Below are 25,075 nucleotides of genomic sequence, written 5' to 3'. Positions count from 1 at the left end.
CACAGAGAGAGGGAGTCACAGACTGAAACAGGCTCCAGGCTCCGAGCTGGCAGTCAGCACAGAGCCCGACGCGGGGCTCGAACCCACGAACCGCGAGATCATGACCTAAGCGAAAGTCGGACGCTTAACCGACTAGGCCACCCAGGCGCCCCAAGGGCTGGCATTTCTGTAAGGCTGGCCCGGTGCCGAGGACCCCTCAGTCTGGTCTGTCTCCTTCATTTCTGAAGCACACCTTTGCCAGAGGCAGTGTTCTCGGGTGGAGGACTTGCCTTTCAGCACCTGGGAAGTCTCCGTCCCGCTTCCTCCTGGCCTCGAGATCTCCGCCAGGACACCTGCCCACAGCCTTATGGGAATTCCCTTGTGAGTGTGGGTTTTCTCCTGCTGCTTTTAAGATTCTTTGGTTTTGAGTTTTATTAGACTGTGTTTTTGGGGGGAAGATCTCTTTGAGTTGAGTTTGTTTGGTGACTTCATCAACTTGGCTATGCAAATCTCACCCATTTGGGAAGTTCTCAGCCGCTCTCTCTCTGCCACCTCCTCTCTCCTCTGAGACTCTCAGAATTCACAGACTGTTTCCTTGGGTGCTGTGCTCTCTTCACTCTTTTTAATTCCCTTTTGTTTTCCTCTGACTGGGTAATTTCAAATTTCCTTTCTTCTAATACCCAGATTCTTCCTTCTGCTTGATCTGTTCTGATGGGGATGCTTTCTATCTGTTCTCTGCTCCAGAATGTATTTGATTTTTCTTTATTGTTTCTCTCTGTTGAACTTGTCATTATGTTTATGTATCATTTCCTGATTTCATCAGATGCTCCTGTGGTTTTTTTTTTTAAGTTTTAAAATTTTATTTTTGAGAGACAGAGAGCAAGACAGTGTGAGAGCAGACGAGGGGTTGAGAGAGGGAGACACAGTCCGAAGCAGGCTCCGGGCTCTGAGCTGTCCGCACAGCGCCCAGTGCGGAGCTCAAACCCATGAACCGTGAGATCATGACCTGAGCAGAAGCTGGACGCCCAGCCGACCGAGCCCCCAGCCGCCCCTCCTCCTGTGGTTTCTTGCCCCTCACTGAGCTTCCTTCAACCACCTATTTTGAACTCTTTCACAGGCAAAGTGTAGCTCACCAGGCCTTTGGGGTTGGTTGCTGGAAGGTTGCTGAGACCCTTTGGTGGGGTCATGTGACCCTGGTTTTCACACCCCCTGCAGCCCTGCGTTGCTGTCTTCACGGCACAGCAGCCCGTGCCTTCTACTCTTTGCTGGCTGGCGTCAGGAGAGCGGTGCCTCCTGTCACGGCCCTGCTCTGGGCTTGGAGGCCCCCCCCACCCGGTCCTGCTCCCTCTTGTGTCGGGGTTCTTACGTGCGGGTGCCTTCTCAGCCTTCTGCGTGGCCCCCGGCCGGTGCTGATGCTCTCCCTTTGGCTTTCTCAAGGGTGAAGCCATGGAGCTGTGGTCTCTCCCTCGCCCACAGTCGGGCCGGCTTTCTGCATGTGCTCACTAGCCACCCGCCAGAGCGTGCGCTCACCACCAGGAGTGTGCACAGGGGGCCGGCCACAGGGTGTGGGCAAGGCACATGCAGCACTGCGGGCCGCGTGGGGGGTATGCAGGGGAGACAACCCCGGGGGGGAGGGGCTTCTTGAGGGAGGCCATGGCACCGTCAGTAGGGTCCTCGTCTCTTTCATGCTGTCTGAGAGTCCTGACTGCTACACGACCAGCCTCTTCCCACCCCCCACCCCCCACCCCCCACCCCCCGTTACGGGGGTCAGGACTCAGCGCTCTGGGCAGAAGGAAGAGTCCCTCTGGAGACACGGAGGCCGGGTGCTCACTCACACGCCCTCACATTCCCCTGCAGGAGAAATCACGGGGGAGAAGATCTCTCTTGGCAGCGAGTGCCTCCCTGGGGGAGGGCTGACATGGGTAAAGCCTGACTTCTCCTCTGACTCCCTCCGGAGCATTCCTGTGGGCATCGTGGAACTTTTCCTTGGGAAGCCTGGACTTCACAAAGGCTGTCTCGTATGTGGGTAGTTGTCAGAGGCAGGGCTCTCCGGGGCTCACAGCAGGCGCAGGGGCCACCTCGGGGTCCGCAGCTGGGACCAAGGTGTGCGTGGCTATTACCAGGCACGTGGGCGGGCGAGACTCCTTCCGGGCCACTTACCCTCTGGTGCCCCGTCCCACGGTTGCATGAGGCACTCCTACCTGTGGTTGGGGCCAGACTGTTGCTGCCGATGGGTGCGGGGTGGATATGAGTGAGGGACGTTTTATTTGGCCGTGTTGCTGATATCACCCCCAGAAAAAAATTTATCTTCTGATCAGTACTTGTACATTCCTTGCTAAGTGTATTTTTAATTGTTAACTATTATGCAAGGGGTCCTTTTCCATCGCATATATCTGATTATTGTTGCTCTATAGGAAACAATTATTGCATATTTATTTTGAATCTGAACATTTTCTAATAGTTTAGTTCTAATAATTCTTCAAATGATTTTACAGATTTTAAATCCACATGTAGAGATAATGTATGTACTATGTATTATATAATACACATGGCACACATGCACACATGCACACACACAAGCACGGGCACACATGCATCACACAAGTGCAGGCACATGCCTGGACACACGCGTGCGCACTGTATTCCGTTTTCTTGTATTACTGCATTGGCAAGGATTCACCAAAGTATGATGATAGTGGGTAACTGATTTTGCATCTTTAGGGTTTCACTGTCTAAAAAATGTGTTTTTAGTTTCTGATATATGGTCTTTACTTTGATAAAGAAATGTCACCTTACTCACGTTTGCTGTTATTATTAGAAATGGCTATTTAATTTAGTATTTTCAGTAAATATTGAGATACTTTAATATGATTTTTCTCAGTCATTTTTAGATATTTCTTTCTGTGTTTGCTATTTTGATAGGGGATCATTTCAATTATATTTTCAGATTTAACAGATGAGTTTGCATACAAATCTTTTTTCATTTTAAAATGATTTCCACATAGATGGTTAGGCCTCCTGTTCCGTGTGTCTACCTTCTCTTTTATCTGTTTTAACTCTCGTGAGAACTGGACATTGTTAGTTTTTTAAATGCTGATGAGATTGTCATCTTCAGTTTCTTTTCCCCAAAATGTCAGCTGTCGGCTTCACTTACCAGTTTTACTTTTATCCTAATAAATTACTTCCTTTATCTTTCTACTTTCTGCATTTTAAATTTTTTTAGTGTTGTTTATGTAGCTTTCTCATTTGAATGGTTAGTTCATTCTCTTTCATCTTGCTTGTTTATTAATAAATGTGCATGACACTAATTGTCCTCAAAGTGCAGCTTTAGTTATACACCACAGAATACTAGTGTGCTCATTGTCACAAACACAAGAACAGTGTATAATTTAGATTCTGAATTGCCAAATGCACTTTAATATTCACTTTTTTACTGTGATTTTCTATTTTTTTTTTGCATATGCATCATTTATTTTTGAGAATGCCTTTCTCTAGGGCATTTTAAAAATATAATTTATTGTCAAATTGGTTTCCATACAACACCCAATATATAGGGCATTTTTATTTCAGTGGATTCTAATGTGTCTCTCACAAGCAGCTATTAAATTTTTTTCTATGTAATTCAAGTTTGTTATTTAATAGGGAAATTCATCTCAATCATGTAATTATGGTTATATTTTAGGCCTATCAACTTTTTTTAAAGTTTATTTACTTTGAGAGAGACAGAGACAGTGTGAGTGGAGGAGGGACAGAGAGAGAGGAACAGAGAATCCCAAGCAGGCTCTGAGCTGCCAGTGCTGAGCCCGATGCGGGGCTCAGACCCATGAAACTGAGATTCAGACCCTCAACCACGTGAGCTACCGGGGTGCCCCAGCCCTATCATGTTACCTCCTCTGCTCATTATACTTTCTTGTTGCCTCTTCTTGGAAACCTCTTTATGTGCCCACACACCTATCTACTGTGGCCTTTATAATTGCTGTGTGGTAATCACTATATGGCCGTACCTGGGGGCAGACTCTTGGGCTGTTTATGGTTCTTTCTCTTTTATAATCATTGCAACAGTGAACATAGTCACTGAAACATCTTAGCAAACATGTAGATCTGTAGGGTAGATTTCTAGGTGGCTCAAATAGAACTATCAGCCAGAAGTACATTCTTAGTTCCACCAATGGCTTATAAAAATGTCCATTTCCCTCTCATTGACATCAATACTAGGTAATTATCATCAAAATTTCCAATTCTTGCTGATCTAGTAGGTTCTCATTTTTTAAAATTTTAGTTTTCTTTAATCATGAGTAAGGTTGAACATCTTTTAAAAAATTTTTTTAATGTTTATATTTACGAGAGAGAGAGAGAGAGACAGAGCATGAGTGGGGGAGGGGCAGAGGCAGAGAGGGAGACACCGAATCCGAAGCAGGTTCCAGGCTCTGAACTCTCAGCACAGAGCCCCATGCAGGGCCTGAACTTATGAACTGTGAAATCATGACCTGAGCTGAAGTCAGATGCTTAACTAGCTGAGCCACCAAGGTGCCCCATGGTTGAACATTTTTAATATAGTAACTAGACATCTGTAGTTCTTTTTCTGTAAACTGATTGTCACATACTCAGGAAATTTGCTTCTGGTCCTTTGAATTGCAAATATATTTGCCTGATTTGTCATTGGTCTTAATTTTTTTCTCCCTGTACATAAGTATATGTAGTTATCAATCAGTTCCTTTATGGGCTGTGTGTGTGGTTTTAAAATCCTACTAGAAAGGTCTTTCCCACTCTCAGATCATAAATTTATAATGCTTCCTTCTAAAAGCATTATGTTTCTGTTTTCCTGTTTAACTCTTTGTTCCATGCGGGGTGTATTTTGGTATAAGTTGTGAAACCTATTTTTGTGTACACCCTCTCTCCGTCGCCCACTCTCCCTTTCCTTCTGGTTCCCAGCCCACGGCCTTGGATTTCCGAACTCTGGATCCTAGCTCAGCTGCTAGAGTTTATCCCTAGCTTTTAATTGTTAACATTTCACTACAGTGTATTCCGTCTTCTGTATGTATGTGCCTGTGCCTGAGTGTGTGACCTCTTTACAGGTTGGCGGCAGACATCGCCACACATCACCCCCACCTAAACCCTTCAGCACGCCCCTCCGTAGCCGTCAGTGACAGTGCACTTAACACACCGTGGAGACTGAACACGGACACAGCACTATTGTAATACTGACCGTATCCACATTCCCAAACATCCCAGTATAGTGCTTGTTTTTAGTTTTAGTTTTGATCCAGGATCCAGAGACCTCTAATTACATTTAAATGTTATAGTTCTCAGACTTCCTTGTTCTAGAACATTTCTCATCCTTTTTTTTTTTTTTTTTGGTCTTTATGACATTGACTGACATTTTATAATCCAAGCTAGCTGTTTTATAGGGTATTCCTCATTTTGGATTTACTTCATTACTTGTTTTCTTTTTTTAATTTTTTAAATGTTTATTTAGTTTTGAGAGAGAGAGAGGGAGTATGTAAGCAGGGGAGGGTCAGAGAAAGAGACCGAGACAGAATGTGAAGCATGTTCCAAGCTCTGAGCTGTCAGCACAGAGCCTGACGGGGGGCGCAAACTCAGAAGCCATGAGATCATGACCTGAGCCAAAGTCAGATGCTCAACTGACTGAGCACCCCAAAGAGCAGTTTTCTGTCACTCATTCTTACAAATAGGAGTGCAGGCTAACAAAACCAAGTTAGTGTGGGAAAGATCTAAATAAGTGTGTAAGGGAAACTTCCATAGATAATGATTACAGAAAAGTGGGACTATGAATTCTTAGTGATTTAAAGCTAGTGTCCCGTCAGAACACCATAGTCTCATACAGCAAAACCAATATGGACTATCGGGTGCCTGGCTGGCTCAGCTGGTTAAGTGTCTGACTCCTGATGCCAGCTCAGGTCAGGACCTCACAGTTCCTGAGTTTGAGCCCCGAGTCAGGCTATGCGCTGACCATGTGGGGTCTGCTTGGGATTCTCTCTGTCTGTCTTGCTCTCTGCCCCTCCCCCCTCATACATGTGCACATTCTCCCTCTCTCTGTCTCTCAAAACTAAACTTTAAAAAATATACACTATCACTGCATCTGAAGCAGGTAGCATAAAGATGAACGCAAACAACACATTAGCAATGATACGGAGTGTGCGTTCTCGAGTGCCTGCTGTGCGGGGCCTCTGTCAACACCACTCCGCTGGTCCGGGCCCTGCAAGGTCGGGTGATCGCTGTCCTATACGCCCGAGGACACTGAGGCTTCGCCTGGAGCTGCAGCTCCTGAGGGCAGAGCTGGGAGGGGGCGGGTAGCTGGTCCCTCTCACTCCCGCTCCTGTCCCTTCCATATGGGCTTCCATGAGGGAAACCGTTCAACCAAAGAAGTAAACATAACACATAAAAACATAGTTTAAAGAAAGGGTAGAACCTGAAGTTATTTATTTCTGAAACTCTTGCAGTTTGGCCAGTTTGGTGACTCCCTGCGGCCCCGGGGCCTTGACTGTTACAAAGTTCCTCCCAGGTTTTAACTCCCAGTTCAGGGGGCGTGAGAGACTAGGCTTGACCCATGCCTTCAGCCGAAGAGATTATTTAAGCAGGGGTCACGAAATGGCCAAACAAGAGTTGTTTTGAATTTAAACTTCTCCCAATTTTATGAACTTTATGGTTTAACGAGAAAAGCAGAGCTGTAGTTGGCCGTCCGGGTGGGAAAGCAGCTTCACGGCAGCCAGGGCTTCTAGCCGCGTCTCAGCCGTGTTTACGGAGCCTGCACCCGAATGAGTGTCGTCGCTGCCGGTCCCCCTGCCCCCACGGGTCACGCGCTCTCTGCAGAGTCCAGGGCCTTACCTACCTTCCCTTCAAAGAACTTTCTCCGCAGCTTGGCATCGGTGGGAGGCACGGTTCTCCTCAGCTCCCGGTACCACTTTCTAACCACGTGTCCCCTCCAGCAGGCCTGGATCCTGGAACACACGTGTTTGGAGTGGCTTCAACGGGGGTTTCCAGACAGGGCCAGGCCGGGGGGGGGGGGGGGCGGGAGGTCAGCGGAGAGGCCCAATGCCCGTGTCCTTAGACACGAGTCACCCCCGGGGCTCCGGGCCGCGGGCGGGCGGGGGGGGGGGGGGCCCTTCCTACCTTGTCGCACACTTGATTCTGAAGAGCCGGGCTCCGTCGTGAATCACTCTGGTTTGGTACTGGTTCTTTCTACAGAGCGGGCAGGTTTTTTTATTTGTGAATTTTTCGAAAGCCTGGAGGCACGCCTGAAGGAAAACATTTCACTTAAAATTTTATAATTACTCATAACTAGTGTGCTTTTCTCTCATAATTACGAGACGGTCCAATTTAGATTATAAAGTGAAGGAGTTTCGTCAGATGTTAACACCTTCCTCACGAAACGTGTTCCAGAAATGAACCTCTACAAGAGTAAACATGCAGCGACCTCAGAAACCTGCGTCAACGACTCGCGTCCAGGGAACGGCGGGCGCGCGAGGCTGCGGAGCCGACGCTTCGGCGTGTGCGCCCCGCGGGCCTGCGGTTCTCCTGTCACAGAAGAGTCGTGGTTTCCAACCAGGATGAACGGGACCGTGGCCCAAGTCGCGTGTCTGACGCTGAGCGGTGACTACGGACAGTGAGTGGTTCCGTCCGGAGGCGCTGAGGGAGCGAGGGCTGCGGGGTGACGCGGGCGCTGCGACGCGGCGGGACTCACTCACCCGGTGAAACACGTGGGAACACGACAGCAGCACCTGTTTGCGAGAAGAAAAGAGTGTTTGAAGTTTAAATTACTTTTAAAGGAGCAGCAGCACAAACGCATTAATTAAAAGAAAAGTTCCGAATGCTTCAAAGGTAGGCTGTGTGGTTTCTTCCAAACATCCGAAGAGCAGATTGCCAACCGTGCTGTTTCTGACGTTGGAAGCCGAGCACAGCACAGGCAGATGACCTCGGCCAGAAGAGCCCCGTGAACAACAGTCTGGAATATCAAGCACGTGACGTTCGCTGTTAAGATGACTGTGTACTTGACATTATGAAGCCGATGTGTTTCCTGGGCAGACCCGGGGGGGGGGGGGGGGAAGGCGGCTGGCGAGCGGGGCCGAGGAGGAGGCGGGAGCCTGACAAGAGCCTTTGCCCGGGGCTTTGTCCCCCCAGGGGCAGCGCCATTAGTCCTAACACACTTCAGTTTAAGCAGCAACAAATCCTGGACACATACGGAACACTTTTTCTTTCTGAAATGCAGGGAAGTGGGCTCCCAAGAACGTGTCACCTCCCTGGGACCCGAATCCCCCACCGCATAGTGACATTCTGGGCTGTGGAATAAGGAAGAGGGTACGTGGTTCTTCTGGAAGGAGAGCCAGGGGGTGATACCAGGCCACCAGCCCGAGGGAGCTGTGAGCAGGTGCAGGGAGGGGGCCAGCGAGCCCCCCCCCCCCCCCACAGCCCTGGCTTCTCCTGGAGAGGAGGGGTGGGGGGAGGAGCTCACCGCCCACAGCCCCCAACACTGCTGCAGTGAACACTTCCCTGGCCCCCCCACCCCCTTCCTTCACTCTGCTCTTCCCCTCTTAAATAGGAAGAATGGAAGAAATGCTGGACTAGATAGAACCCACAAAGCTATAAAACCTTGACTTGAAACCAACTGCCAATAAGCCCAGGCTGGGAAGCCTCCGAAACGCAGGTCCTCGTTAATTATCACCATTACCTAATAGCGGCCTTTGGCGTGCTCAATTCCGCGTTCTTTATAGAATATCCGTGTTTCATCAACACAAATTTGAGGATTTGTGTTGAATAACACTGTATTTCCATATATTTAAAATATGCTTTTTAAAAAAGGTGTTTATTTTGAGAAACAGTGAAGAGCACGAGTGGGGGCGGGGGACGGAGAGAGAGATTAAGAATCCCAAGCAGGCTCTGAGCTGCCAGCACAGGGCCCTATACGGGGCTTGATCCCATGAACTGTGAGATCATGACCTGAGCCAAAATCAAGAATCAGACACTAGGGGCGCCTGAGTGGCTCAGTCGGCTAAGCATCTGACTTTGGCTCAGGTCATGATCAGGTTTGTGGGTTCGAGCCCCATACCAGGCTCTGTGCTGACAACTAGCTCAGAGCCTGGAGCCTGCTTCGGATTCTGTGTGTCCCTCTCTCTCTGATCCTCCTTGCTCATGCTGTCTCTCTCTCTCTCAGAAATAAATAAAACATTAAAAAAAAAATAAATGTCCACAAATGTTATCCGCAATGATTATCTGAGATAAGAGTAAATGATTAAGTGGTGGTCCATACACTAACGGTGTCCTAGAAGTTGGGACTAGATTCCAGCTGACCTTGAACACACTTCCTGAATCACCCTGCTGTGGGTCACTTGACTTGTTTATGTCCTATCCATTAAATGGGTACAATGCCTCCCTCTGGGACGCACAAGGTGACTGAGGCCCTCTGAAATCATTAAATGCTGGGGGAAGTGCCAGCTGTTGTTTGTAACTAAGGAAAACTCTAAACACAGAACAGTAACAAAGTAAACGTGCAAAATGAACACAAGTGTCTATATCTGTGACCAAACAAAAGAAAGATTGAGTGAGAAGCAAAAAACAGAATGGAAGAAATGTGCATCAGGTACCCTGCTCCCCACAAGATACTTGGTAGAAGTTGTCATTCTTCACACAACAGTCAGGCTCAATATTTACGGCATAATTAAAAAAGAGGTTGCTGGGGCCAGAAAGACTAGTTGTGGTTCTACTAACTCTTGCTCCACTAAAATACTAAATTATCCTAGATGGTAATTCTGTGGTTTAAGGGCTAAACTCTTTCCCAGATACCCAGCTTTCATATAGGTAAGATTAGGTCTTGATAGAGAGCTGGAATACAATAAGTGTGTTTAAAATAACTTGTGAATTCAAATTAGTAAAGAACAAACGTTTTATGACCATGAACTAACTTGTTAACGATGAAACTCATTAAGACAAATTAAGTTTGAGAGTTATGTGCCAGGTAGTGAGGAAAGCCCAAGGCTCCCAGGCCATGAACCATAGGCTTGCTTGACTCTGTTTGCTCTATTTTCCCAGCAAACCAGCTCTGTAGGAAGCACAACGTGGGAAACCACTGAAGGGTGGGCCGCTGGCTTAGAACAGAACCCAGAATCCTAGCAGGGGAGGCGTCTCTTAGCGCAAGGAGATCACAGTAGATTAGGTGGGCTCCATGTGTATAGAAAGCCCTGCGAGGGGCGCCTGGGTGGCTTAGTCGGTTAAGCGTCCGACTTTCGCTTGGGTCATGATCTCACGGTTCGTGGGTTCGAGCCCCGCGTTGGGCTCTGTGCTGACTGCCAGCTCAGAGCCTGGAGCCTGTTTCAGTCTGTGACTCCCTATCTCTCTGACCCTCCCCTGCTCACGCTGTCTCTCTCTCTCCTAGAAATAAATAAAAAAAATTAAAAAAAAAAAAAAAAGAAAGCCCTGCGACACACCTATAAGATCACCAGCCTCACTATGGTGAGGGCTCATGAATACAGATATTCAAAGATGTTACTTAAAGGTTCTTATACAAATTCTTTGGAGATTGAAGTTTTTCTTCCATCTTCTCCTTTTTTTTTATGAGCTCAATTCACAAAACAACTTAAAATTCCCCTTTGCTCTCATTCTTGCTGCACTGGCCTCCTACCTACAGGGCCTCTGCTCACTCCCCAGCTCACTTCCGGCCGCGGGAACCAGGGCATTCCCTTCCTGGAGACTTTGTACTTGAGAATAGCATTCAGCAAATAAAGAAAACTGTTTAATGAGGGTGTTTAGCTCTCTCTCACACACATACTCTAATTAATGGAAAAGAGAATGTAAGTATTTGAGGTCACGTAGGCGGAGGAAGCTGGAGAAATGAAGGCTGGGCTCTTAAGCTCCAGCTTGGTCTAGTCCCCAAGCCCACTTATCTGATCTTCCTGCTACACACCTGGGGGCGAAGTTCAAAGTCTTCTCTGCATATTGGGCATGGCTGCATAGAGTCCCCTTGCATGACGGATCTTTGTTTCACTTTTTCCCATTCACCTGATGACAGTGGCAATGGGGGAGGTTCAAACAGGCCCAGCTTCTGAGCTAAAGTGAAAACACAGAAAATGAAGGTACGATATATCTAGAACATAGCACTCACGTATGATTTAATGACATTATTTTGCAAACAGAGGTGAAAGCACAACATACGGCGTACTTCCTTCCAGCATGTGAGGAGTACTGGCCTTCTGGGGGTGCTGAAAGCCAAGGGTAGGAATGTTTTTATTTGTGAAGAATTTCCTATACCTGTGTCATTTTCACAGATTTCTCCACAGCAGGTAGTGCTGCTCTCTGATTTTCAGGAAGAAAAGTCAAAGAATACAAAGTTTCCACATGTATTGGCCAAAAGTTCTCACTTGTCACCTATTTTATCTTTCAGCCTTCTTCCAATTTAGCGCATGTTTTGCTACCAGTGACCTTCACAGAATGAGTATCAATCAAGTTTATCCCTTGCTAAAGCCTCTTAGCAAGTAGAATTACTGTCAGGATGGACTGACCACCCCAGTGATGCCTGACAGCCCAGCACTGGCGCCACCCCCCGCCCCCAGGTCGCTCAGCACTCTGAGGGGAGGGAGCAGGCGCGGTGCTCCCCGCGGGCTCTGCGGACGGAGGGTGATGTGCTCCCCGCGGGCTCTGTGGACGGGTGGTGTGGTGCTCCCCGTGGGCTGTGCGGACGGGCGGTGAGGCGCTCGCACATCCCTGGGGAGCAGTGGTGGTCAGGGGGCAGGGGTGTGAGTGCAGGATGGGGCCGTCCTCAGGGCACATGGAGTAGACACCCCTGTGGGCCTTGAGCAGCAGTGATCCACGTGGGAGCATGGTGAGGGAAGGTTCCAGAAGGAGTGGCTCCACAAGCTGCCCTTTAGTGTACTGAAAGAATATGCTTCTAAGGACTTTTCTGGGGGATAATTTTGCGTCTTTTCCTACCTGTTATTAAGACATATTACAAAGCTCTTATTAATTAAAACAGTAAAATACCGGCCCAGAGACAGAAGCCCCCAAATCATACCCCCTCTCACCCCCTGTGTGACCATGGGTCGTGGAACAGGCACAAGAGGGGTGCCGCAGCTCAGCACGACAGACGACGGTGCGCTAACGTAAGGCTTCTACCACCTGACGTCCCCGCACCCCGTGCAGATACACCAGGACGACGTCTAAATGTGAAAGGAGGTACTTTAAAGGTAAGTAATGAAAATGTGGAAAATCTTTGTCATCTCAGAATGGGCAAGGATTCCTTAAATCCCCCAAAGCATAAACAATAAAGAGAAAAGCTGACGGATTTAACAGTAATCAGAAGGCATATTTTATTCAATATAAAATAACACATACAATTAAAAGAGGGGTCCAGACCAGGATGGATCTCAGTGGCTAAATCATGAGGGATTAATATGCAGAGTACATAAAGAACACAAAATCAGCAAGCAGAGGCCTGCATGCAACACCATGGAAAGGCAGTAATGAAACATGATTGGGGCGTCTGGGGGGCTTGTCGGTTGAGTGTCTGACTCTTGATTTCAGCTCAGGTCACGATCTCACGGTTTGTGCGTTCGAGCCCCGAGCTGGGGTCCATGTGGTCAACACGGGGCCTGCTTGGGATTCTCTCTCCCCTTCCCCTGATCACGCACGTGCTCTCTCTCTCAAACCAAGTGAACTTAAAACAAACATGATTCAACCTTATTAGTGATTAATAGGCAGAACAGTTAAAACATTTTTTTGTGAATGTAAACATTTTGTGAATGTAAACCGCTCCTGAAAGAGTATGCCATTTACTCTCCTCTTTAATCTCCCTTATTTGCCAAGTTGTGAAGTTCTTCCTGATGTCTAATTTAAATCTTTCCTGCTAAACTATGATGATCATCTACTGGACCAAGTCCGTAAATTACATACACACACCAGAAGACAGTCGCTAAATTACCGTATAGCATCATCCCAAGCCTCCGCATGTTCTTAAGCCGCGCTGTCTTCTAGAAGAAGACTAGCACTGTTTGCGGTTGGGAGGGAGGGAGAGGTGCCGCTGGGCGTGGCCGGGGCAGCAGGCTCCCTCCCGGCCGTGCACCTCCAGCCAGCACCCGCGCGCCAGGGTGCCGCACCCCCAGACAAACCTATTTTCCATGCCCAGCATCATTTAAAAATCGTTTCTATTTCTAAATTTACAGCCTCAACTGATTTGAGACTTGCAAAATGTTGTAAAACCAGTATAGGGAATCCTCATGCATCTTTTACCCAGTTGTCCCAAATGTTAATATTTTACATAGCCCCAGTTCGATGACCAGAATGAGGAAATCAGTGTTGACCTCGCAGGGCCAGTTAATCTGGACCTTCTGGACCTCGTTCTTCTCACTGACGTCCCAGGTTACACACTGCAGTCCGCCGTCTTATCCCCCAAGTCCCCTGTCATCTGGGACAATTTCTCTGTCTTGATTTGCCTCCCTTGACACTCTTGAATACTGGCCAGAAACCGTAGAATGTCCGTCAGTTTGGGCGTGGCCGATGCTTCCTCATGATGACATTCAGATGGGGACTTTCTCAGAGCAAGGGGTCGGGGCGTGTGCTGTGGGCGCGGATCCCTCCGGGGAGGGCACTTTGATCACTTGGTCAGGGTGCCTCTGGCGCAGTGTCACCAACACGAGGCTCCAGTGTCCCCCTCTCTGCGGTGAGGGGACACACCGGGAGGCTGTGTGCACATCCCGCATCTCAACACGGTCTCCCTCCAGCCTCAGCACCTGCCGATGCGGGTCCTTACTGTGCTGCCGGCCAGACGGTGATTTTCCAGCTCTGGCCCCTGTCTGTGGATTTATTAGTTCTCGTTCTCCTGTATGGAAGGCCTTTTTCTTTTCCACTGCTGAGTGACTGAGTTCTGCCAGTGTGGACCAGTGGATAGTTACCGTAGTCTACTATTTTTATTTCCTCGTCTTGAATTTTCTTGCTGATTGTCCCCATCACTTTCATTTATTTTTAGATACTATTATAATATTTTTTCTTTCATAGTTTGTCAATTTGGTTCCCATATAACACCCAGTGCTCATCCCCACAAGTGCCCTCCTCCATGCCCATCACTCCCCTTCCCCTCTCCCCCACCCTCATCAGCCTTCAGTTTGTTCTCAGTATTCAAGAGTCTCTCATGGTTTGCCTCCCTCCCTCTCCCCAACTGTTTTTTCTCTTCTCCTCCCCCACGGTCCTCTGTTAAGTTTCTCCTGATCCATTTATAAATGAAAACATATGGTATGTGTCCTTCTCTGCCTGACTTATTTCACTCAGCATAACACCCTCAAGGTCCATCCACGTTGCTACACGTGGCCAGATTTCATTCTTTCTCATTGCCATGTAGTATTCCGTCGTATAGATGAACCACATCTTCTTGATCCATTCGTCCGTTGATGGACACTTAGGCTCTTTCCATGTTTTGGCTATTGTTGCGAGTGCTGCTATGAACATTGGGGTACACGTGCTCCTATGCCTCAGCACTCCTGTATCCCTTGGGTAAATTCCTAGCAGTGGTATTGCTGGGTCATAGGGGAGTTCTAGTGTTAACTTCTGAGGAACCTCCACACTGTTTTCCAGGGGGCTGCACCAGTTTACATTCCCACCAGCAGTGCAGGAGGGTGCCCGTTTCTCCACATCCTCGCCAGCATCTAGAGTTCTCTGATTTGCTCATTTTAGCCACTCTGGCATGAGGTGGTATCTCAGTGTGGTTTTGATTTGTATTTCCCTGATGAGGAGGGATGCTGGGCATCGTTTCATGTGCCTGTTGGCCATCTGGATGTCCTCTTTGGAGAAGTGTCTGTTCATGTCTTCTGCCCATTTCTTCACTGGGTTATTTTTCGGGTGTGGAGTTTGGTGAGTTCCTTATAGATTTTGGATACTAGCCCTTTATCTGATATGTCATTTGCAACTATCTTTTCTCATTCTGTCAGGTGCCTATTAGTTTTATGGATTGTTTCCCTTGCCATGCAGAAGATTTCTATCTTGAGGTCCCAATAGTTCATTTTTCATTCCCTTGCCTTTGGGGATGTGTCAAGTTAGAAACTGCTGTGGCTGAGGTCAAGGAGGGTGTTTCCTGCTTTCTCCTCTATGGTTTTGATGGTTTCCTGTCTCACATTCAGGTCCTTTATCCATTTTGAGTTTATTTTTGTGCATGGTGTGAGAAAATGATCTAGTTTCATTCTTCTGCACGTTGCTGTCCAGTTCTCCCAGCACCATCTGTTAAAGAGGCTGCCTTTTTCCAGTGGACACTCCCGCTTTGTCAAAGATTAGTTGGCCATACATGTCCCCATCATTTTTAAACCTATTTTTTTTTTAATGTTTTATTTATTTCTAGGAGAGAGAGAGAGAGACAGCGTGAACAGGGGAGGGTCAGAGAGAGAGGGAGTCACAGACTGAAACAGGCTCCAGGCTCCAAGCTGGCAGTCAGCACAGAGCCCGACGTGGGGCTCGAACCCACGAACCGCGAGATCATGACCTAAGCGAAAGTCGGACGCTTAACCGACTAAGCCACCCAGGCGCCCCTCCCCATCATTTTTAAACCTTACTACATACATATCTTTCTATAAGATTATAAATGAGAATACACCCCGTTCCAGAAAAGAAATTACACTATTCATCTCAACTAGATTCATTAGCTCTACTAAGCCAAAATACAAAGGATGGGATCAACTTACCTAAAGTTAATGGTGGTGGTTTGGGATCAAGAACATATTCTTTTTCCAGATCTTCCACTTTCGGGCCTTGTGCTGCTGTTTTGAGTCCGGTATCTATTACTGCTTTTGTATTTGTTTTTAGAGATTTGGATCTGGTGTCTCTCTGTTGTACCTTTGTCTTAGAATGACCTGCTATTGAAAGATCTCGAAGTTGAAGGTCATGCAAAATGTGATCTTGTAAAGCAACTGCAGTGACCGCTAAGTTATCTTGTTTCGATGAGTGACCCTAAAAAACAGGAAGAAAGCCTTACATGCAGAACATTATGTCCGACATCATTTGGAAGAAAGCTCCGGCTTAGTGCTCAGCCCTGGCAGCACCCTAGACCAAATCTAATAGTAAAGAGTGTTTGACCCTTATCACCTAGGTGCAGGGAAGCCTGGTGTCCTCATTTATGTTGGTGACGTGGCAATATCTTATCATTTAACTACTGAGGTGTTACATTTGAATGAATTCGTATGACCTATAAAAGCCGTAAGTGCCGGAACACATTCTGTTTCAGGGCAGTAAAATTAGACTCAAGGCAACTCTTGCTACTGTGATGCGAAAGAGAATGTTGCATTTAAGGGCGTGCTTTTTTGGTGAAAACTTACACAGACGGAAATGCACGGCTATGAGACGGTTGCCCAGGGGACTAAGGGGACAGTACGTCATTGGGGCGAGGTTTGCAACTATGCTTTTATACTTTCGAAGGCCGAATTAAAATATATTTGGGAGTAAAACAGAGCTTGTTTTCAAGCAGGACCGTGCACCTTGTGTTTCGGCATGCTGAGTCGGGGAGCTGCCGCCTGGCCCCGGCAGGGCCGGTCACCGGATCCCAGCCCTTCAATTCTTCCGCTGTAGGGACATAAGCAACAGAAAGTCAGAGTTAACATCTCTTGTGAAGCTTATAGGGAAGATACGTTTGGGAGTCTGACATGCGAGAGTCTACCAGAGGGCAGCGCTGAGCCGCGCACAGTGATTCTGGAGGGACTCCCGGAGGTGATGACCCCCCCACCCTCCCAGCCCTGTCCTCAACTCTCCAGCTAGTGGGAGGGAGCATACGAGTATAAATGAGAACAGTCATTACTCAATATACTATTATAGGCAAATACAACACAATTGCAGACTGATAAGACCAGAGAATAGAGTAAGTGAAATCTCTCTTTAAGAGAGAACATTTAAACTGGGCTTTGAAGGACAGATAAGAGGGAAATGAGCACACTTAACTCCCCGGGATCAGGGGGGATCAGGGGAAGCAAAGGCACTGGGGCACTCGGCCTGTGTTTATTGATTAGGGCAGAAAGGGAACCGCGAATAGCCTGGAAGGCAAGGGGAGTCCCGTGGCTTCACTGTGTCCAGAGCACAGATACCGACTACAGGGAACAAACCGGGGTCCGGCTTGCTGTTTGCTGGGCAAGATACTCACTACCTCTGAGTTTGTTTCTTTATCTTAACACAGGCCTCATAACGCACCTCTTGCAGGGCTGTGTTTAGGATTAGATGAACCCACCTTTGCAAACTATCTACAGGGCCCTTTCATGCAGAGGATACTCTGTAAATGGTTATTCTTGCTCCAATTCCCGTTGAAACTGGTGGAAGAATTGGCCCTTTTAGTTTTAAGGCAAGGGTACAGTTTCCGAAGGGTCCAATATCCACAGGAATGGAGAGGAACAGTAAGTTATTAAAGTAATTTAGGAAATGGGGCCTAATTTTAAGACTAGAAAGGAAGAAATCCAAAATACATATCTAAGGATCAACACCTGCATTAACTTAGTCCAGACGAATAAAGTTACTGTAGGTGGGAAGTGAGGACAGGAGAGACCGAGCCCTGACTCTCCCAGGCCTAGCGGGGGCTGAGACGCTTCTGAAACTAGAAGACAGTCTCTGTGCTCGCTTTCCAACCTGGCCTCAAGATAGGCAGGCAGGAAGTTTCTTCTTCTTTTTTTTTTAATTTTTCAAATGTTTATTTTTGAGGGAGGGGAGGGGCAGAAAGGAAGAGAGGCTCTGAGCTGTGAGCAGGGAGCCTGACGTTGGGCTCAAAGTCAGGAACCATGAGATCCTGATCTGAACCGAAGTGGGAAGTTTAACCCAGCTGAGCCCCCCAGGCGCCCCCACACAAGAAGTTTCAATCCAGCACTTTCCTCCGGACAGTGTGAGCTGCGGAGACAGTAGAAGGTATCGGAAATGCTGTAGCTCCCTTCCAGAATCTTCTTCCTTCACCACGCCTGTACCCTGGCAGAGTATAATTTACATCATACTGAAAACTCTTTAATGATCACAGCTAGCTCTCCACAGTCTACAGTTTTATCTCAAGTGTCTGCACCGCGAGACACTAAGATTCGTGTCAAGGTAAGAGCTTTGGAAAAGTGTGAAGCTTCTCCGCCGAATTTCCGAGGTGGGAACGCATCCGGTATTTAGTCCCAGTCCATTTTATAAAGGAGAAAACAAATCCAGAGATTAGGGACTCCTTCAAGATTACAAATTAATTAGTCTGTAGCAGTAGGACTACAATGGGTTAGAAACTTGATCCTCGCCCAGCTTTAAGAGCCAGAATTAATAGGAATATTCTTTCTCAGTAAATTCCACCGTTAACAACTAGTTAAAAGTGTTAGGGCTTGGTCACAACAACTGACGGTCTACAAGCCAATCGACAGGCACATTACCGACACAGAACACGCGCACACGAGAAAAGACAGCTGGACACGCGGGCTCGGCGTTGGTAGGCGGCGGACCCCCTGTTCGTGCGGCGGGGGGACCCGACTCCGAGGGGGCAGCAGCGCGCAGGCTACCGGGTGCCGGTGCGGTCACCAGTCCCCTACCTGTGGGCGCGGCCCCGCTCGTGAGGGCAGTGTCACCGCTCTCACCCAGCGGCCCGAGGTTAGGCCCTCCCGACGACGGTCGGGGGCCCGACGACCTGCGCTGCCCGACAGGGTCCCCGCGGCCGCGCTCCGCCCCGCCCCGGCGCACCCGCCTCGCGCACCGACCTCCGCGCCGCTCGCCGTTGCCCAGCAACCGCGGCCGCGGGCGCCCCGCCCCGGCGCGCATGCTCAACGGCCCCGCCCCGCCCCGCGCACAGCTCCGAGTTCGCGGCGCCGGCGGCGGCGCAGCCACGCCGCGCGTGCTCGCCGAGCCGGCCCCGCGCACGGCCGCAGCACGCATGCTCGCGGGCTCGGCCGCGCGCACGGCACAGACGTCTCGGTCGCCGGCGCGGCGCTCCCACACCGCGCGTGCTCGCCGGCCCCGCCCCGCGCACGGCCACACCGCGCATGCTCGCCGGGCCGGCCCCGCGCCGGTGGTCGGAGGCCCGGCTGGCGCGCTTCTCGAGCGGTGCGCCCGTCCGAGCCCTGGGTGGTGTCCCTCCCGAGCCCCGCGCCGCGTTCCCGAGCTGCTTGCGCCGCGGTTTTCTGCACGATCGACGGTTCGGCCTTCGTTGCGCGGAGGACCGTCCCGTGCGCCCACCCTCGCGCGCGAGCACCTGCCGGCCCGCACCTGCGCGCCGCCGCCCCGACTGCGTCTCCGCTGCTTCCGGGCGGCGCCGTCCCCCCGCCCGGCCCCCCCCCCCCGGGCCGGGCCCCGCCCTCTGAGGGCCCGCGGGCGCCGGGCGGCCTCTCCCGACGTGCTGCGGGCTGTGCCCGTGGCTGCGCCGTGGGCTTGGCTGAGCGCCGCCCCCGGTGGGCCGCGCTCTCCCTCCGCCAGCGGCCGGGGGGGCGTCTGGCCTTGTTCGACCGGATCCCCGACGTGAACGGTGTACGCGGGGTGCAGGCCGGTCACGCTCCGCGAAGTGACTTCCAGCGCCTCGTGTAGGGCGCCTGGTTGCCTCGCGGCGGGGCAGAGGGTCTGGCGCTTCCGCGGGGCCCAGGGTCGGGGTCGGTGCCCAGGGGCCCAGCAGGGGCCCAGGGTCGGGGTCGGTGCCCAGGGGGCTTTCAGGGGCCCAGGGTCGGGGTCGGTGCCCAGGGGGCCAGCCCTTCCCGCGCTCCGGAGGGGGCGACCTCCTGTGGAGGCATCTGTGGCCCCCTTTTGGGTTGCGGCCTGGAAACCTCCGCTCCCTTTGTTTCCCTTTTCTTACCGATGACAGTCAAGTGCCCCAAAGCAGGTGTTTCTTACATTGTGTCTGATCTTTTACTTTTGGAGGTGAGACCTTCAATCTGGTCCCTTCACCACCATCACGGCCAGAAGCACAAATCAGTACGAGTTTGTCTTTTTTTGTTTGTTTGTTTTAGTGGCCGTGACTTGTTATTTCAACTTATGTTTGTACTTTTATTGAATTAAAGTTCAGTTGAAAGTACAGAGAAAACATGCAAAACGCATTTGAGAGTGTGCCCGGGTGGGGGAGGGGCAGAGACAATCCCACGCAGGCTCCACCGAGGTCCGCGCAGAGCTGGGCCAGGCAAGGCTTGAACTCACAAACCCTGAGATCATGACCCCAGCCGAAACCGGGTCCCACCAGGCTGAACAACTGAGCCACCCAGGTGCCCCCCCCCCCTTTTTTAAATTCAAAGTAGGTTGGTCTAAAGAAGTTAACAAGTTGATTAGAAATTGATCATGAAAGACCTAAAGGTTAAGATATTTGATGTGACTTTGGAATATAATGAAACAAGATAATTTGAAGCTCCACTTCAGATTATCTTAGTGTAATTAAATTTTCTAAACTGGCCACTCCTGTTTGGAGGTTTTAAAAAGTACTAAAAACAAGCTAAAATTTTTTGATAAGCCAAATTAGATGTATACCTAAGTTAATTTTAAGTTGTTAATCTTTCGCATAGTAGTTTAAGCTTTTCCAACGGATATTGTAACCTTGAGTTACGTTTCACTGGTGATGGGTCTAGAAGACAGGTAGGGGCCTGTTTGCAGTCCTGAGAGTTTTCCGTTCTGTAAATGAGTGTTAGAACACTGTGAAGGACAGAGTGGGAAAGCTTTGGGTTTAGATAGGCAGACCCGAGTCCAAGTCTAAACTTAGTTTTTAGGTGTCTGAATTTGACAAGTTACTCCGTTTTCCCAAACGGTGGGTCTGTTATACATCAAGGGGACCTTTGTTTCTTCCCTCCCCGGCATCTGCTAGTCCTTCTCCACCAGCCCTGGGGATTCTTCGGTCTGGGACGGACCCTGTGACCAGCCTGAGCTGGTCAGAAAGTTGGTGTCCTGGCCACAGTGACGTCGCTGGGACAGGCACGTGACTTAGGCCAGTTAGGTGGACTTAGTATTTCGGAAGGAGCTGCTGGAAAATTCTTTTAATTCTTCCTCCTGACATAGAAACAAGAGAAGACCTGTCATCAGTCAGGTGAGAGCTGCCGCTGCGGGCCATTCCATGGACCTTAGAGAAGGATCTCACTGGAAACCGCAGAGATCTGGACAGACTCCAGGCGCTGGCGACAGTTTACGCCCTGATGCCAGCCCCACTCCGTGTTTTCCTTACCTGAGTGAATAGGTTTCCTTTATGCTCCAGCCGGATTGGGTCTGGTTTTCTGTTACTTGTAACAGGAACAATTTGAATAAGTCGGAATACTGTTAACCACCTTCCGCCCGTGGTTAGATTCAAAGATGTCTTCTGTATATGAGCTGCTTTGGGCAGTGACTGCCACTCTTCAAGTCATTGTCAGGAATCTGTCTTGAACTCCATAAAGTTCTAAGAAAAATCCCCATTAAAAAAATTTCCCCTCCATCCAAGAGTTTAAAATCTCACAACAGTCTTACTACCTGCATGTTTTCCACCTGAAAGAAATGGATCTTCTTGTTAGCCACACAATATTTTTCTGCAGGCTTTTGTTTGGAAATTTAACCTTGTAATGATTACTTTGTAATTCCTGACCAAATCATAGCCGACCTGGCAGATGTTTGAAGAAGATGCTGTGGGGTGTACAGTCCTTACCCCTCCTCCGGGTGGTGAGTTCTGTGTTTGGAACCAAGCTATTGCGTCAGTGGCCAACATTCTCGGACAGGGTTAAATAACCCTCATAAACAACCTGTCTCACTCCCAAAAGGTGCTCTTAGTGATTTATATTTTAATGTTATGGCTTTAGTTTTTTTGTTTTTTTTTTTAATTTTATTTGTTTAAAGATGGGCCTGAGATGCTGCACATAGGCAGAGAGCATGCTCGCATCTTCTAGAAGCCTGGCTGAGCACTGCTCGGCGCCACTGTTCGGTGCCCATTGCGAAAGCACGCACATGGCTGATTTATTCTAGAGTTTCACAAGCATGACTTGTGAGTGTTCCGGGAGTGGTGTGAAGAGATAGGTCTGCAGAAGATGAGGGACAGTTAGGGGTGTGTATTAGATGGTCAGTGTGTTTGGTTGCTCTGCTTCGTCCCCCAGAGAAGGACTGGACGTGTCTGGAATGAATGCATCTGTCCTCTGCCTAGAACCAAGCTGCCGTGCGTGGCACCATGTGAAAGGGGTGTGTGCATAAACATATAAACAAAGAAGGGTGATGATGCCTGCACATCTTGGGGGGGGTGTCCAGGGATGGGGGGCTAGTTATGTGGGAAACACGTATATGGAGGGGACTCCGATCCTGCATCTTGGCCGTAGAGGAAGCAATGCGGAGAAAGTGTCGACGCTCTAGAGTGGCAGCTGGGGTTGGTCGGCTGGTGGGGGGTGAGGTTTTCCCACGATTACCCCAGAGACACGTCCTGGATGGTGATGTTGGGAACGTGAGGATCTTGACTACGTCCTGCCCACGGGGTTTGAGTTTGCCCGTCCGCGTGGTCTCCGTCAGCCCCTGCTTGGGCCGGACGGTTCGGCTGCCTCAACACCCTCCTTCTCTCCTAGTTAGTATCTCCGTGCTCTCCGGCTTCTCCTCTGTATTCTACAAAATGCTCTTATCCTACCCGGTGCCTGTTCTCTTCCCGCCTGTGCTCACGCAGCCCTTGGCACTGAAAATATCCGTAAGGAGCAGAAGCCAAGGGCATACGGTCCTTTTTCTTCCTTAAGATAGCTTTCAGTGTTGAAATCGCCACTGAAAACACGTTTCCTTCCATTTGTTTCTCCTAATCATTAGTATTGCCTTTAACTTTCTCCTAATGCTGCTACATTTATTACTGATTTCTGGTTTTAAACTTGTTTCCACCCGACTATTTCCCTTTTTCAAATAACTCAAAATCCTTTCCTGTATTTTGTGACCCAGGAGGTTCAGCAATTGTTGGGAAATCTGCTGTCCCTCCGTGTCCCACAGCAGCACTGTGTACTGGTAGGTACCTAAAGAGTTCTCATTCCTAGGGACTATTCTAGACTTTTGTTTTCTATTTAATAAAGAAATGGAAAAGAGCTCAGGGCAAGTTGTTGTAACTCCTCTGGCAAAATGCATACATATATTTTTATCTCTGTGACCAGAGGCACAATGATTACATCATTCCTGTTCGCATTACAGTAGTGCTAAAGGATCGCTGATGAAAACATCCCGTGTGCTGCAGAAATGGGGAGGAAACAGCTTATTTCAGTTCCTTGCCTGTAGAGTCATGGGCATAGCAAAAGAGCTCTGTTAAAAACTTGTTTTCTGAATAGGAGATGGAGCATATCCATTCTTTGCTGTGGAATCCAGGATATTTAGAAGCAATTTATCACTTTGGTAAAGAATGGTGTCCTGTTACGATCTAAGAACGGACGTGATAAAGATATTCATGCTAAAAATGCTGTGATCACAATGTGCAGACATTGAAAACATTTTGTCAAAGGCAGTTAGTACATAGTCATCGTATTAAAGGAGTTTGATTGGGTGATGTGACCCTGTGTCAGACGTTTGTGATTTGTCTGCCCTGACTGAAGGTTTTGGAAGTGTGCAGAAACATCGGCGATGCCAGCTTACTAGTACAGTCCCCGCAGTACCCTGGGACGTCAGCGTGTGCCGGTTTCCAGCCACCACAGCTAAGGTACAGTTTCTCTAAATATGGCATCAGTTTATGCTCTGTTATGTTTAATACAGAGGAGGCTGCTTCCGATTAAATCAAGGTAAGGTGTTTTTTTTCAATTAATAGTTTTTATCTGATAACATTTACTGATAAATTGAGCAGATCGTACAGAGAGTTCCCATCCCATAAGGTTAGCGCTGCCCCCAATACCAAGACCAGATAAAGATGTAAGAAAAGAAGATTGCAAGCCAATATCCTCATGAACACAGATCCAGATTCCTTAATAACATATTATAAATAGAATTCAACAACGTATAAAAAGAATTATGTGCCATGACCAAGGGGGACTTATCTCAGATATACAAGACTTGTTCAACATTCAAAAACCAATTAATCTAACCCATCACATCCACAGGTTAAAGAAGAGAATTCACATGACCATATCGATAGGTGGAGAAAAAACACTTGAGAAAATCCCATAGTCATTCTCGGTAAGAACTCTCCGTGCCCAAGAAATGGAGGGGAGCTCCTTCAACTTGATAAAGAAGATGGCAAAACCCCTACAGCTAACATCACGCTTAATGGTAAAACCCTAGATGCTTTACTCCTGTGGCAAGGCAAGAGTGTTCTTTCTCACCATTATTCAACCTCATACTGAAAGTCCTGGCTAATGTAATATGACAAGAAAAGGAAATAAAAGCATACAGATCAGGAATGAAGAAATGAAACTCTCTCTGTTTACAGGTGACATGATCGTCTATATATACAGTCTTGAAGAATTGGCAACAAAATCTTGAAACTCATAAACAACAAGTTCCAGGATAGGAAAGCCAACTACTTTCTTAGAGCTCAGCAATGAACAAGTGGGATTTGAAATGAAAAACAGAATACCATTTATATTAGCACCAAAACATGAAATGCTTAGGTATAAATCTACTAAAATATGAACGAGACCTGTCTGAGGTAAAACTACAAAGCCGATGGAAGAAATTAAAGATCTAAGTAAATAAAGAAGAGATATTCCATTTCCCTGAAGAGGAAGACTCACTGTGCATAAGATGTTGGTTTTTCCTGACTTGATCTATGGATTCAACACAACAGCACGTTGTTGACAGACGGATTCTACAGTGTGTTCACCCTTTGTTCCTTAAAAAACAAACAAATAAAATGAAAACTTCTTCTCTTGTTCTGCCTTCTGTGATTTTAATTGAGCATTTTATATGCTTTCATTTTCACTTCTTTCTTAGTATATCAATTACACGTACTTTATTTTTATTTTTAAAGATTTCTAAGTGATCTCTATACCTTATGTGGGGTTCAGACTCATCAATTCTGAGTTCAAGAGTCACATGCTCTACCAACTGAGCCAGCCAGGCACCCCAATTATATTTCTTTTAAAATATATTTAAGTGGTTGCCTGAGTGTTTACCATATACATATACAACTAACCTAATCCAATTTCAAATTCCACAGTACTGCTTCATGGGCAGTGCAGGTGTCTTGGAAGAATATCCCCAATCTCTGTGTCTCATCCCATATAACATTGCTGTCATTTACTTCATTTATCCA

At 48.2% G+C, this 25,075-nt stretch overlaps 1 protein-coding gene and 1 long non-coding RNA gene across 7 annotated transcripts in view; one reads left to right on the top strand and one right to left on the bottom strand.

Moving 5' to 3' along the window:
• Window positions 1-18,684, bottom strand: part of RNF32 (ring finger protein 32) — a 29,946-nt gene extending 11,262 nt beyond the window's left edge. The window contains exons 1-8 of one of the 4 annotated variants that reach the window (XM_039230678.1): window positions 18,486-18,684; window positions 17,808-17,898; window positions 16,437-16,521; window positions 15,648-15,912; window positions 10,895-11,037; window positions 7,686-7,718; window positions 7,111-7,235; window positions 6,830-6,938 (exon numbers count right to left, since the gene is read on the bottom strand). In XM_039230678.1, the coding sequence (XP_039086609.1) occupies window positions 6,830-6,938; window positions 7,111-7,235; window positions 7,686-7,718; window positions 10,895-11,037; window positions 15,648-15,912; window positions 16,437-16,451 (690 nt within the window). In that variant the 5' untranslated portion in view covers window positions 16,452-16,521; window positions 17,808-17,898; window positions 18,486-18,684. Of the gene's footprint in view, window positions 1-6,829; window positions 6,939-7,110; window positions 7,236-7,685; window positions 7,719-10,894; window positions 11,038-15,647; window positions 15,913-16,436; window positions 17,639-17,807; window positions 17,899-18,485 lie in introns of those variants that run through there. The other 3 variants (XM_039230679.1, XM_039230681.1, XM_039230680.1) reach the window with 3 other exon arrangements.
• A 789-nt stretch (window positions 18,685-19,473) lies between these two features.
• Window positions 19,474-24,698, top strand: LOC120230902. 3 transcript variants are annotated; one of them, XR_005528213.1, is made up of 5 exons: window positions 19,474-19,851; window positions 20,726-20,944; window positions 23,424-23,527; window positions 23,922-23,997; window positions 24,251-24,698. It is a non-coding gene; the product is annotated as an uncharacterized LOC120230902 (long non-coding RNA). The 3 variants fall into 3 exon arrangements; XR_005528212.1 differs by lacking the exon at window positions 20,726-20,944; XR_005528211.1 differs by lacking the exons at window positions 19,474-19,851; window positions 20,726-20,944 and having other exon boundaries at window positions 20,951-23,527.
• The last annotated feature ends 377 nt before the right edge of the window (window positions 24,699-25,075 follow it).

This window comes from Hyaena hyaena, unplaced genomic scaffold (assembly GCF_003009895.1).
Source record: "Hyaena hyaena isolate Hyena2069 unplaced genomic scaffold, ASM300989v1 scaffold_50, whole genome shotgun sequence".
Lineage (NCBI taxonomy): Eukaryota > Metazoa > Chordata > Mammalia > Carnivora > Hyaenidae > Hyaena > Hyaena hyaena.
Note: the sequence above shows the minus strand (reverse complement) of the source record. Positions and strands in the feature narration are given on the sequence as shown.